General features: G+C 34.8%; 1 protein-coding gene across 1 annotated transcript in view; it reads right to left on the bottom strand.

The window, feature by feature from the left end:
* Positions 1-15,981, bottom strand: part of LOC149419610 (spondin-2-like) — a 572,700-nt gene that overhangs the window by 27,428 nt on the left and 529,291 nt on the right. Inside the window, exons 3-4 of the mRNA XM_089637182.1 lie at positions 13,523-13,627; positions 12,959-13,138 (exon numbers count right to left, since the gene is read on the bottom strand). Coding sequence (XP_089493308.1) covers positions 12,959-13,138; positions 13,523-13,627 — 285 coding nt within the window. The remainder of the gene's footprint in view (positions 1-12,958; positions 13,139-13,522; positions 13,628-15,981) is intronic.

The raw sequence follows: 15,981 nt of genomic DNA, 5'->3' as shown, positions 1-15,981 counted from the left end.
ATTATAATTATTGTTTTATTTAACCAAAACTATAGTAACCTAACCTACAATAATCCAACCTAACCTAACCTGAATCCTAAAAATAAACCAACCTAACCTAACCTATATCCTAATAATAATCCTACCTAACCTGTAATAATCCAACCTAACCTAACCTAACCTATATCCTAATAATAATCCTACCTAACCTATAATAATCCAACCTAACCTATATCCTAATAATAATCCAACCTAACCTAACCTTACCTATATCCTAATAATAATCCAACCTAACCTATAATAATCGAACCTAACCTACAATAATCCAACCTAACCTAACCTAACCTATAATAATCCGACCTAACCTATATCCTAATAATAATCCTACCTAACCTATAATAATTGAACCTCACCTATAATAATCCAACCTAACCTATAATAACCTCACCTTTTTTAATTTTACTATTTTATAAAACATACCTAAATATCTTTATTTTTTTTTCGAGTTTGGCTAAAATAGTACCTACCTAGTATTTGCACATGGTAAAAAATATAGCCACTCGTATCAGGAATCCAACAAAAGAAAATTTTATCAACAGAAACTATTCCAGCTGTCATCCCATACAACGAGAGTGAATTTTCGATTAACGTAATTAAAAATTAAAATGCTAAAATTAAAAATATCCCAAATGCAGTCAGATTCCTTTTATAGTAATTAAGGTAAATCAGAAGGTTTTATTTAAAAATATTTCATATAATCCTTGTCCAGCGATTCCGTTTTACATTTTATACTTTTAGATATTTTAACATTTTATACCTGTCACTTTATACTTTTCTTTGAGTTGTTGTACTTTTACATTTCATACATTTCTTTGAGTAGTTGTACATTTACATTTTATACTTGTTACTTAATACTTTTCTTTGAGTTGTTGTACTTTTAATTCTATACTTTATACTTTTCTTTGAGTTGTTGAACTTTTAATTCTATACTTTATACTTTTCTTTGAGTTGTTGAACTTTTACATTTTATGCTTGTTACTTAATACTTTTGTTTGAGTTATTGTACTTTCACTATCCTTACTTTTGTTGATGGCAAGGTTATGCCGTATATATTATGTAAAAAAAAACCCTAGTCACACCGCTACCCCCACTTCAACATTAAGTTATATATTATGAGAAAGGAACGGTTGTTCCGCAACCAATCGGCTTATATAAAAAAATATATAGTGGTTCAAACAAAGTCACATTGACTAATTTATTTTTACAGTATATTTATATACCGTAATACTAACCGTGTACAACATTTTAAAAGTTGTGGTAATACATATATAGTAATTGAACCAATAAAAGTTTTTCATTAAGTGTTTCTTAGTAAATTATTAGTGAATATTAAAGAAAAACTAGTTACAATATAGCGAGAAGAATAGTGGGAGAAAGGTTTTCGTAGATAATGTGTATGGTGTGAATGTTATTTATTGATTTTAGGTTTGAAGTTGTGAGTTGCTGAGTTAAATTAAAATGCCATTAAAAGTTAAAGTCGAATTAACTGTATGGAGTGTTAAAAATGTATGAAGCGTGGTGAATGAATGTGTTTTGTTTGGAGTTAGTGTGGCATTGGGATATTTTTAATATGTGGTTTGTCTGGTTTGTCTGATGGGCACTCTTTGATCAAGTTTTTTTTTCGTTTTTTTTATATTAACTCCACACAGGAGGCCCTCAAGAAAATAATTTCCCTCAGGGCCTATGTCATCTTTGGGGATGCTTTGTGGAGGGTCTTTTGTGGAGAGGAAGGAGTGAACATGGGTCTTGAAGAGTCCCATGTTGTAGGAGGGAGGAAACACAGAGGCCGGCAGTTCGTTCCACAGCCGAGCTGTTGAACATAAGAACGAATCGTAGAAGCGACCCGTTCTCATGTGACAAATGTCAACCATGTACAAATGTTGGGCGCGCGTTTGGCGTGTATCCCGACTACGCACCGGTGCCGAAGGGATCAATGACGCTAGTTCCTTAGAGCATCTTCCATTGTAATACCGATAGAACAAGGACAGCATACCTACCTGACGCCTGTGCTCTAAAGATTGCAGTTCGTTTGTTAAGATTGGGGAATCTATCAAACGGACCGCCCGTTTCTGCACAGAGTCAAGGGTTTTTTCAGGTATTTAGGGGCTCCGGACCAGAGATGGCTGCCAAATTCGACAGTAGGGCGCACTTGCGATTTGTACAGGGTCAGCAGTTATGTACTATTAAAGTATCTGCGGGCCCTGTACAGTACGCCCAGCTTCTGAAAGGCCAACTTTACTCTGGCGTCGATGGAGCCCCCGTACCTGAGCTGGTTATTTATAGTTACACCAAGCATATCAATGGAAGGTTAATTAAGTATTATAAGAAGTAATTCATTATGCAGACATAGGTCAGGGTAGATTTTATATTTTCTTACCAGCCCTACAGATTAGAGTCGAATAACATTTTCAACGCAATATTAGGACTAAAAAAGCGACTGAGAGGAGGCAACTATTCTATATCCAAACTAATGGGCAAAATAAATAATTATTAAAACGACTTGATGTCACGCGAAAAATTTCACGTGCATAAATGTTGGGCGAAGCAATGACGTATATATAATATAATAGTTCAGTATCAGGCGACCATTGTTGAGTTGAGTCACCCAGTTTCAGGGAACGTGTGGGTGGTTCAAGTTGACCAATTGAATGTGATAAATGGGGCTGGTAATCAGCTGTGACGCGTACTACAAGAAGAGTGTTCTTCCGAGCTACTGTGGCAGATACACGGGTGTCCAACAGCGCCAGGGGTCGCATACTTCGGCTCGCGAGCCACATTAGATTAATTAAAAGTGGTGTAAACAAAGTGTTTCATTTATACCAAACCTTCATTGTTGCAACCTAACAAAGATTAACGTTATGTTTTTCTTCAGCATGTTTTTCCACTAAATATATTTCTTGTATAATGTTATGTTTTCCTTCTATTATTATAAAATTAAATAGAGTTTTACGAATTAAATACAAAAACACTAAAAAAACTTTTATTTCGCTTTATAATTTACCCTTTGTTAAATTTTGAAACGTTTATAAAAAACTAACTTGAAAAAACATTAACATACTAAAAAAAACCTCGACCAAATTGATAACACACACAAGTAACCATAAACAATGTGACCTTAGAACGTGATACGCCAGAAAGGTCACATTATTTTCAACAGTTGTAAAAAATTATAAAACAAATAAATATATAATCAAAAACGCCACAAAGTAATTTTACAACTATTAATACTACGAAGAAGAAATAAATCATTAAAATAAAAAAATATAACTAATTAACCATCGAGCCGTTTCTCCGCAGGGGTAGGCAGAGAGGATGGACCGCCAAACAAATCGGTCTATGCACACACTTCTTGCCTCATTCACATTCCTACATCGTCTCATTCATAGTCTTCTATTATTCTGACTCTTGACATGGCCTGACTCAAGTATCTGATTCACTTGGTTATGTCATGTCTTCCTCGGGCGTCACCGACTTCTGCTATCATTCACATTTGCGTCATACATTCTCCTTACACTCCTTTCTTCACTCATTCGCTCTACATGCCCAAACCATCTAAGCGTCCCTTTTTTACTCATTACGCTTACGTCAGCATTGCATTATTTGCAGATCTGTACATCTCTCACACTATCGTATATGGTTTAACGCACGTACGCCTCAGGAATCTCATTTCTACAACATTCAGTCTACTTTTATCCTTTCTCTACCACTTCCATATATCATACATCAGGGTAGGTACCAGCACTCCATTCAAGACTGCCAACTTCGCTTCTTTGGACAATTTTTTGTTAACGCCAACTGCGTTCAGTCCTCCATTAATGGAGTTACCTGTATTTACCCTCCTTTCAATATCTCGATGCGTACGATCGATTATTAATATGAGAGTATGGAATGTATCGGCAGCATCTCCTATCCTCTTCCTAATTTCCTCTTCCTCTCCCCTTCCTTTAACACCAAATTAATTTTAAGAAACTAAAACTTCATTTCTAATGCACTTTAACATAAGAAACTTCTGTGGCTTGACTTCAATTTACTTGTATATTTATATCTATCACTGCATATTATATAAAAGCTGTTTGTTTCTTACAAAATAAATAAATAAATCTCTATCAGCCTTCCCATCTCTCTAGAACATACTTCCTAAATACACAAACTCATCCACCTGCTCCAACTATTCATCATTCGCAACTATGATTATTGTATTGTAAGATATATTATATAGTTTTATTTGGTATACCCCTAGTTGATTCTCAATTTAAATCCTTGTAATGTTGATGTTTGGCTCTTTTGACTAATGAGTTTAACGACCACTGAACTGGCCCCGGCCATACATGGGGCACAATGGACTGGCCCGGCCCGGCCTACTGACCGACAGCCCACGACGGATGCCGTATCGGGCACTTTCGCATTCAGTGTGTACGGTACACTGGACACGGGACACCTCTAGTGCACTGTACTGTCACTAATAGTACTGTACGGAGACTTATAGAAACTAAGTCAGTTGTCAATCACTCTGTTCTAATTGATTGCATCCCTTCACGTAATGATTAATAATTATTCGTTTTTAAAAAGGAAAATTATTTTTAAAAAATCTTGGAAACTATAAAGCATAACAGTTTTTATTTTAAATTATTATTATATTTTTTTTACATCCAAGTTCCCCTTAGGAGGCCACGAGGAAAGTTGTTTGTAGGTAATAGAAAACTATTGAACGGAGAGTTTTGGGATCATTGAATTTGAACAGAGTTTTCTATGAATTTACTGTTATCACCCAGCAACGTCATTTCCACAATGACTTACGAAGTTAGGAGGTATTTATTTTATTGTTTTACGCTTATTATTTTAACATAATTATATCTAAAAAAATATTTACGAAATTATGAACGTAAATATTGGATGAAACGACTATTTAAAACACTTGCACAAAAATAAATATAAAGTAAAAATATTATTGAATTTGATCCACACAGTATGTAGGTACAACATATAAAAAATCCAATTTTTTTTTTTCTTTCAAACGACAAAATAGGGTTAATGTGTTAGCCAAATTAAATACCTTTATTAAAATATTCCCCTACTTGATGAAAAAAACTTCAATAAGGTATGCTTATTTATTGAAATTGAAATACTAAATATATCAACAACATCGTAGTATTTGTTTCCTAGCTATTGTATGTGTAATATTGGGACATTGATGTAGAATTGCTACAATAATTTGGTAGGTACTGTTTTGCAACTGACCTGTTTGTAGTATGAAAAGAGATCATATATAATAAATCAAGGATATCAAATATAGAATTAATGATTTTATACAAACAGGTTAAATCGGAAATGATTCTACGATCAGATAATTTTATTAAATTTAATGAACAAAGTACGTTATCGTAATTTAGGCATTTTTTAGGAATGCCCATTTTAAAATTTACATATCTTAAAAAATTATTTTGGATTCTTTCAATCGCATGTGAATGAACCTCATAGTTTGGGAACCAAACCGTGGAATTGTATTCTATATGACTCCTTACTATTGACATAAATAATGTTTTTACAGTATTAACATTTTTGAAATCACTAGACCCTTAAAATAAATCCCATAATTTAAATATTTCGTAAACAACCAACAACAACAAGTCAAGTTGCTGTATTGTTTGATTATTTTCGAAGGTTTTCAATTGATACCAGAAAAATATATTCAGGTTTATATGAATTAAAGCATACTCAGGCAAAGTTGGGCAATAAAGATAGCAATCAATAAAGTATATAAAAAAGGTCAGAGTTTGAGAATAACGACAGAAATCTGTATATATTACGGTGTTTAGACCAAAGCAATTATCAAAAACATCACTAAAAGTCACCAGCCGCCACTGATCTATTTCTCCTTATTATTAAAAATGAGCATTGCAGTCAGAGTTGTGATGTTGGTCGTTAAATTTAACGAACCTTATTAAAATGGCTGTGCAGCTGCGGTAATAAGGAACATTGATAAAAAAAAACATGAAGAAGTTTGATCTGAAAACCAGCCTTTTCAGATTTAAATCCTTGAAGTGGGAAGAACTTCCTGTAAAAATCTATTTATTCCACGGCAACTTTTCGGATCATTGGTCACCATTAGTTACATACAGCTGTCGTACCGCTATGTATATTCAACCTGATTTGGAGATAATGTTCCGCTGAAATACCCAGCACGATAATAATTCGAAAATAAAACGAGGCGCATTAGAATGTAACATTTCACGTTTTGAAAGAAAAATAAATAATTTATTTCCCGAATTAAGCGCGGAATTCTGAGTAAAAGTTGGGCGATGGAAACATTTCCGTAACCAAATGACACGCATCACCAACCCGCGCCTCCCCTATTTCAATTTGTGAAAAGAAATCCGCCATAACCTTAAATTTACATCGTTATAATTCAAACGTGTGAAAATTTTCCCCGTAATTTGGGGTAATATTTGAAAAATTCCCCGCGGCCAATTAGGGGACCGGGCAGGATTCTCATCTGTTATGTTTTATAGCCCCGGGCGGGAGAGGGGGAGAGGGGGCGATGTGGCTGGAACTCACGTCTTATTAGGGTCGCGCAGGTCGTATCCATAAACCCAGACATTGTAAGCTCTGCACAAAGAGTTGGGAGGTTTTCTCAACTCACACCTCCCCAGTTTTACACCACAGCGCTGTCTTGATGTCTTTGACAGGTATGCAGAAAAATATCTAATAAAGAAGAGGTAATTTATTTTCGGATTGCTTGACTTTTTAGACGATATTCATGTCACAAGATGTATTTGTCTCTCTCATATATCAGATACGACAAAAGGCGAATAAATTGATACCAAAATGTCCATTTTAAATTGACCTTTGCAATTTGGGGGCTTTGCGATTAGGATCACAGGGGCCTAGCTACAAAAACTGATGTTTTGAGTAGAGCCTGGTTCATAATCATATTTATTAGTGAAACAAAGCTCTATCTCGCACATACAGCCATTTAAGATATACACTTGGGCATATCAGTTATGCATACAGTTGGGCATATGAGCATTCCAATCTTCATTTGCGTTTATCTCAAAACTATGCTTATCCCTAACTTCTGAATTTGAACCGGTTTTATTATTAAATTAAACATACTTTATGACTGTATTACTCCGGAACTAAGATGCAAAACAAGCCCAACAGAATTCATGTCTAAACTAAGAACTTACCTATTCACGCTCTCACATCCTTACATTAAATAAACCTAATTGATAGTAGCATTCTTGCATTGCCTATAATATATCCTAATCATATTTTTCTTATTGAATTTACACTATACGAATTCTTATTTCTCATTCTATCTCATACCGAGGGACGAATCACATTTAGGTAGGTATATTACTATTCTCGTACTGTAGTACCGAACAACACTATGTTTGCTGTTCCTCTTCTGAATATGCTCATTAACGAACATAAATATATATTATTATTATAACTCTATCTAAATTTCTCTAATAGACAATAAACAGTATTAATCTCAAGTGACCTCTCAGCTGAGTATGGTCCTGTATATTTTCTGCCTGTACCGAGGATAAAAAAAATAATAATATCGGTACATTTTAAGGCAGCATCACGTTCATTTGTCAAATACATGTGCATATTACAGCTGTTAGTGATCGAAGAATCGATGGACGCAATCTTTTAATAATAGTTTGTCGAGTCTATAGTTAGCAATAAGTTGGAGCATTGTAGAAATGTATATTTATATAAATATTTGTACAGCGCCCTGGTAATTTGTTTACAAATACGGCGCTATAAAAATCAGAATATTATTATTTGCTTCGAGTAGGTAGGTGTGCTAAATCTTGGTAGATTTTTTTTTATTTCACTGAGAATTAAGGTACATACTTTGATTTGAATACATTTATACAGTAAACAATTCCGTGTTTTCACAAATTCATTCTTCATTATTTTATTATACTTTTGTCGTGTGTAGTGTTTGTAGAAGTCTGTAATATAATTAAGTATGCCTTTATAGTAATAAATTATTGCTATAAACTTATTTGATAAAATTAAAAACGTTGCAGAAAATTTCTTGTTTCATCAAAATATCAAATTTCTTGCATTTTCTGTATTTTTATCAACTCGTATTTATTACACTTCTATTTGTGTCATTGCTCTATACCGGATTATATGGAGGTTTTTAATCTACCTACATTACTAGGATTGAATTCGGTTCCGTTATCTTGGGTTTTTTCAATATTTTTTTACTCTTCTCACTTTTGAAAAGTGCTGACGCATATACAACTGAACCACAAACAGTAAATAAGAAAAATAAAGTATTGTCCGGCGATTCGGTATATTATATTCCTCGTTATTACTCCTCGCCCCTGAACAAGGTGGCGGCCCACGCCTCACAGAGAGACAGCCCCATTCCGGCCATATGTTGACACTAAAACCATATGTTTATTGCCAAATTTAAAGCGGGAATATTGCTGCAGTAAATCCGTTTGTTTATCGGCAAGACTCTTTCCTTTATTGTCCGGTAATCTTTGCTCGTTTGGCGATACTAAACTAATTATTTTACGACCCCGGGCACTCGCGGCGCCGCTAATCCACAAATTAGACCCGAAAAGCTCGCCATATACAACTTCTGATTACGTTTTCAATTATTGAATATTGCTTCTAAAATTCCCGATAGTAAAATCTTATGGGTTCTCCGCAAACAGCAGAGGTATACACAATAACTTCTACGCTCTAACCTTTACCACTTTGTACACTGTACCTATACATTAATATTATTTTGGTGCCTGTCTCATTATCCAGAATACTAAAGATCGCCTGGGAGCAACCACCCGAATTCGTTTTTTTCAGTTATTTCAAGTATCGGGTCGTGTTTTCGTACCAACTCGTGCACGTAGTGTCACGCAATGACCTGTTGTTACAGAAATATTACATCTCTACTCAACTTGGTAACGCACCGATAAGCGATATTGTATGTTTAATTATACATAATTGGTCCACCTAACCGAATTAATCAGGGAAACCTGAGAATTTTAGCTTCATCGAGATAGTAAAAAAGTTCTAACTGTTCTCCTGAAAAAAATAATCCTTACACAAACCATATTATTTGGAAATAAAGTAACAAAAATATGACTCACTGAACAATGCCATATTTTTTTTTTTTTTTTTTTTTTTTTTACAGTATTACCGCACAAGAGTCCCAACTGCTCCCGTCTGGAGCCAGTGAGACTATGGTATCCCCAATTGGGGTATGTTGTGAGGCTGAGGGTATTGGGGAGGGGAGGGAGATGGGGAAGAGGAAGGTGGGGAAGTACCTGGCTATTCAGATCTGGTCACCAAACACGGCTAAAGCCATTTCAAGCAACGTTTCAATTCTGAATGGTGGTCTTACACCAGGGCGATACTGAGAGTATCTTCCACTCTGGAACGTGCCGCAAATATACTATATATTATTTTAAATTAATTAATTGTGAAATAACACAAATTAATCAAATAAAATTTATTTGCGCACGCCGGGTTCGAACCCGCGACCTTCGGATCTGTAGTCAAAAGCGTATACCACTAGACCACGCCGGCCGTCAACTAGAATGCAAAACCATCTCTCGTATATAGTATATTTTATAAAATCATATTGAAGGCATTTCATATGCGGATTATCAGGCGCTTGCTTATTGAAATTTTTACTATGCGAGTCTCACGGTGCAACTACAAGACCACCACAACTACTAAATCACGTGTTCGAAATCTGGATCATCCTGGATATAATTCAAGCTCAGGGGTTTGAGGTTGGTCCAATGAGGGTTGTGGAGTTGGACCTTATGGCCGGATGGTCAAGGTAAAATGGTGCACCGCTGGGAATTGCTTATAAATTCAATAAAATGGAACTCGAAAGAAAACAAAACAAGGAGAGGATGTGAATAAAGAACCACACAGATAACCAAGGATAGCCAAGCGATTCTAGAGTTGTGGGGTTTACAAATTCCTCTGATCTTTCCCATACCATGTAAAAAATACCTTCATCATGCAATTACAATTACAATTGTCATTGACAGTTATTGTGGTATATGTATTGTGCTAAAACTTGCTGTATTTGTATTGTGTAGGTATATGCAAACAATAATGTAACCTAAAATAATGTATTGCTGTATAGGGACCTATATTGAAAATTTATAAGGAAACAAAAAATGCCAGACAACAGACAAAATAGACAAAATGCGAGAAATAATTAACTAAAAATTCTGCCTCAATACAGGCCCAGCGTTCGCCTAGTGAGGCAGGTTATGGACAACTTAAAATATAGTATATGATGGCGTTTCTATATAACACTCTTACATACATATTTACTTTTTCTTATATTAGAAACTGCTCTATTATTGTAACATTATTCTTTCAACAATGTCATTTTTACTAACTTACATATGGTTATAAAACTTATTAATGATATATTCTGTAATTTTTTGATGAAATAAATTAATTTGTAAAAAAATTCAAAATATCGTTGATAATTTCTATGTGGAAAATCATCTACTTTAATTTTTTATTATTAATTCCTATAAGTTATTGCTTCTTCAAAATCACCTTTAATTTCAAAATAATATACTAATGGTATACAGTTATAGGCCTACAGTTTTCTCACACTTCCCTAATAATAGGTTTGTGACCTTAGATTCATTTTGATTTTCTTATTATGTTCGTTATGACAATTTCTATGTAGAACATTAAATGTATTTTTTAAATTATTAGTTCTAAGGTTATGATGTTAATGATATTTAAGTCTTTAAATAGTTTTCTTATTTTCCCGAATATTGGGATTTTGGAGTTAGGTATATTTAAATCATTCCTTAAATCGGTACATCTTTTGATTTTCAATTAATTTCGTGTCAACTTAGGTAAGTTTAGTAGGGAAAATAAATAAATTTAAATGTTTTTGTGTAGCATCTCTCTGTGACCAATCTCTAAAAAGTGATGTCATGATGAAACAAGGTTACAAAGTTGAAATAAGATAATGTTTTATCCCAAAGAAAATCCAAATATGGTGTTGCATCTGACACCGTAATGTGTTGATTTTTATAAAAACAATGTATTTTGTTTTATACAGAACCGTTGCAATTTCTTTAATATTTTTAAAGATTGCAAAAAAAAATAGCATAATACTTTCTACGGCATGGGTTCTATGTAATTTTAAAAGAGAATATTACTTTTGATAACTGTTTCACTGAATTATTATGTTCATGTTTGTAAAAGCCCATATGGGCGTATAATATAAATAAATAGATAACAACATGTGTTTTAGGAATACCTGAAGTATTGATTTGATATTGAATGTATTTAAGAAGATACGGGCGATTTACAGAGCGTGGTAGACTTTCATTACGTTATGGATACGGCAGGGTTAAATGAATTTAGGCTTAATATGGTATTCGCTAGTGCAGATATTGAAAGCTAAAACGCGGGACGTAATACGAAGAGCATGAGTTTGTCGGTTTTATATTTGGCTTGACTAGACGGAGCACCAGTTGTATCGCAGCAACGTTTGGCATGAATTAACAATTGTTTCAACATGTTTTAAACATTTGTTAAAATACAACGCGTTATGTGATTTATCTTTACCAACTTTCTGGGAGGAGAGAGAGAGCTGTAAGAAGTACCAACAAGTCGATATCCTGACCAATGTTTGTGACTGAATCATATTGAGAAGACGACGAGTTTGCCGTGGTTATTATGAACGCCACTCTTCAGCTTTTATTGTTGTTATGTGTGATCGTCCAAATGCGATTCCGAATTATAGTAATTTATCTCTAGATGAGTATTTTAATTACCATGCATAACATTTACCAAGGTGACAAACAACTCCAAAACCTCTTAACCAACATTTTGTACCACGACCGACACAACTTTATACTTCATCTCTCGTACGGCAGCTAGGGCCTACACACGCCGAACACGTACACAGGCTTACCCGTTGAATAAAGCCATAATTCAACAGAGCAACTTACTCCTTTTGTCATCCCTCGCATCCGATCCATTTGACGGCAGATGAAATTCCTGCTATGAATCTGTGAATTATTGAGTTTTTCTTTCCCTACGAACTGCCCTCACATGCTGCCTCGAATTCTGGATTCGACATTTTACTGAAATCACTTCTCACCAGAAATTCTACAAATGTTATTTTCCATGCTGGTGATGCTCTAAGGGGTTGGGCGTTTATGTACCGACAGCACATCACGCAAATGGACAGCAAATAGTAATGCGCTTTGAACATGTTCAGACTTTTTTCAACAGACTTCAACAGACTTTTCCCCTCAATGATAGACAGACTCATACTGGAACGACTGGATATCGATATTGATGCCAGTGCTGCTGTCGTAAAACGATTTCTCATTTTATTTTTGGTATAACTTAACGAGTAAAACCTTAATATGAAATATTTAATCCTTGTTTTTTTATACATCTCTAAAACATCGCTAATCATTGTAGAGTCCTAAATACCCCCACCCACCCCAAACCTTCTACCGGTAAATGCTTTCCAAAGATGTGGCTTTCGATTCCAACATTGTCTATGCAATCTTTAAGTATTATTGACGGTTCTGTCAAAAGTTGGAATAAGTTTTTGTAGTACCCTGTACAATGGATTATTTTTTTCTTATGAAGCTCTAAAGATTCATCTAAGAGTTTTCGTCTCAAAGCTAACCAAAATTCTTCCACATTTAAACATATTGAGAACTGCGCCGTATCTTAAAATCCTTCGATTGCACAATATTTCCGCACTGTCTCTTCACCCAAACACCATGACATTAGACTTACTTAAATTCACAATTAACTAATTCTTCGTACATGGTTGGTTCATCCTAGGCATGAAAGACTGTAGATCTTTCACACTGTTAAAATTAATCAGCTTAAATAAAAGATAGCAGAAAGAAATTGTGATACTGCTCACCTTTATGAACTGGAAGGTGGCGATGGGCGGCAGGCGCTTGACGTGCGGGTAGTAGAAGCTGCCGGCGGGGTGCGCGGGGTAGCGCGCGGTCAGGCGGAATGCTACCCCTTGAGGCTGCGTGGGCCAGTTGGGAGCCGTGAACGTGAAGCCGTTATCCGTGCCCGCGTCGATGGGGTCCACCTGCAAATAACAGTGAAAGAAAAATATAAATTGAAAAAAATTTCCGAGAAAAATTAATGTCCCTGACGGGAATTGTACCCGCACCTTCTGATTGCTGGTCAGGTGAACGAAGCCACTGTGCTACGTGAGTACTAATATTCGATAAATTTGATGAAGTTTAGACGAAAGTCTTGCTACTAAGAGGTTGGGAGTAAGTAAAGTTGGTTCTTTGAAAAGGAATATGCAATGTTTCTTAGTAGACTTACTAGTCTTTAAGTTATTCTTATTTTTCTGGTGTCTTCCTATATAAGCGGTTGAGTAATATAATGGTAATCTGCACCTAGCAGGCTGCAGCTCAGAAAAAAACTTAAAGATTATTAACAATATATTTTCTTAAATGTTTACCTCGATGGTTATGCTATCGAGCCAGTTTCCATTGACGCACAGGTCAAAACTGTCAATGCCAATAAACCAGTCGGGGGACGGAATCATTCTGGACATTACGGACACCTGAAATAAATAGACAAATTGGATTATAATATTTTCCGTTCTTGTACACACATTTTACAGATGATTACAGTTTACATAGACAGTATAAAGCAAATGTTAATAATCAGTAACTGCAAGTACATAAGGTAGTAGTTGTGTTTTGTGAACACCCCACTGGGACAACCTACACTAAGGTAGTATTTTTGATAAAGTGTTATTCTGCCATCATAAGTTATGCTCATTGAGACTCTCAAGGAGGACACAGCGGTCCCAAGAATTTCGGCAGTATCTTATATTAAGTAAGTATCAGTTGGAAAGTGAGTTAGCTAAGAGCTTTACAGATGCACTCATAGAGGGCAGTGCAAAGAGCTTGCTTGGAAGTCCGTAAGATGGCAGCTAGTAGTCAGTAGTCGCTTGGGCCAGTTAGGCTGCTTCAAAAAAAACATGGTGTTTGCCGATCTCATTTAGCCAGCTCCTAGATAGGTAGACCATCGAAGTCGCTCTTGTAATACTCGAAATATTGAATAAATCACTGATTTCATATAAAGAACTTATTCCTTAAAATTCCTTCCACGACGAGTTGGAGAACTGTTTGTGGGAACACAACAATTATTATCATAATATTATATAGAGAAAATTTAATAAGTACAATGTAGTGAAAACAAATTAAAAGGATACTAGTCGAAGTGATGATAATAAATAACACAAGTATCATTTTTTTAACAGTAAAATTTTGCTGCAGTGTTGAATAAACAATGCAACTGAATTGCAAGGAAACAAGGTAAAGGGTACTAAATACAGTTTTATTTTTACCTATAGCGCATAGCAGTAACTTACATGTATTAAAATCAATAATAATAAATTTACACAAATTACACTTTACAGTATAGTGCATTGGTAATGGTACATAGCTAAAGGCAAAGCACTAGGAAATAAGTTACTTTGAAAAGTTGATCGCTTAGAAATCTTTTAGATGCTTTAATTAAGTCCCACTTTTAAAAACACCTTGGCTTTTTTAATAATTTAGCGTTTGTTTTATAAGTCCAGAAAAAAATAAAGTATCGGGCCTGTAAAACATGCTTTAAAGTTCAAAATCTTCTTCTTACGAACCCCTTTTCGGTTATGGTAAGTCGTATTATGTGTAAACTGTAGAATTTACGTAACTAGGGTATATCTTAACTATAGAACATGGGTAACTAAGGTTAGGTCTAAGCTGTAGAAAATAGGTAACTCGTGTTATGTCTAAACTGAAGAACATAGGTAACTCGAGTTATATCTAAACTGTAGAATACAGGTACCTTGTGTTATATTTAAATTGTAGAATATAGTTACCCCGTGTTATGTCTAAATTTTAGAATATAGTTACCCCGTGTTATGTCTAAATTGTAGAATAAAAGTACCTCGTATTATGTCTAAATTGTAGAATAAAAGTACCTCGTATTATGTCTAAATTGAAGAATATAGGTAACTCATGTTATGTCTAAGCTGTAGAATATAGGTAAATGTATTTACAAAATTCAAATAAAAAGGATAGACAGATAGATATACTCGTTAAATGAATACATCAACATTTTTGCTTTTATGTATTTGAGAAAAGTGAACAATATCTCCAGGAGTGTTCTCGTAAACTACTTCCGTTGGAATAGGCTCGTGTGGAGGACCCTTGGAGGAATATTGTGCCGGGGTAAAATGCTCTTTTTTATAGTGTTTATCGATTCCGGGAACTGGGTCCCGAAGGAACAATCCATATTTACACTGGAACCAATGAAGGAGATCGGAAAATCTGACCCTGGCTTTAAAACTGTGGGAATCGGATAATATATTTTTTTAAAAGATAGTCAAACATTTTCGGATTACAAATAATCCCACAATATTATTTGAAAAACTCCTGCTACCATTCACTATTTTTTATACTATGTGTAAATGTTGCTTGTGTTATGAAGGATGACTTATCTAGCAGAAGGATTGAACCTACGATAGCTGAAATGTAATTCAACGCGTTTATCAATCCATCCACTAATCGGTATCATTGACTGAGCGTGGCGAAGTCCTGTTTGAACTCGAGCGCAATGCGTTTCGTCTATCTGTAAATTTGTTTGTGTGTTCCGCATCTGATCAATTCTGTCAAGATGGTTGCCGAGTTAGATAGTACCTTTTTAATCCCCCAGATTTTGCACGAGCTAGTTACATTAGGTCTGCTATTCACAGAACTTAGTTTAAAAACAATTTTGTGTTTTCGCACATTATTGCTCCCTGAGAGATCATCTTGTGTGCTTGCTTGTGGTGAAGGTAGATTAAACAGAAATCCTTTTTATTACCGCCATACTATCGATATTATTTTTCTATTAATGAATTTGTAATACCATAAAGCAGTC

This window comes from Hesperophylax consimilis, chromosome 11, assembly GCF_061612785.1.
Source record: "Hesperophylax consimilis isolate HC1 chromosome 11, BYU_Hcon_1.0, whole genome shotgun sequence".
In the NCBI taxonomy this organism is placed as follows: Eukaryota; Metazoa; Arthropoda; class Insecta; order Trichoptera; family Limnephilidae; genus Hesperophylax; species Hesperophylax consimilis.
Note: the sequence above shows the minus strand (reverse complement) of the source record. Positions and strands in the feature narration are given on the sequence as shown.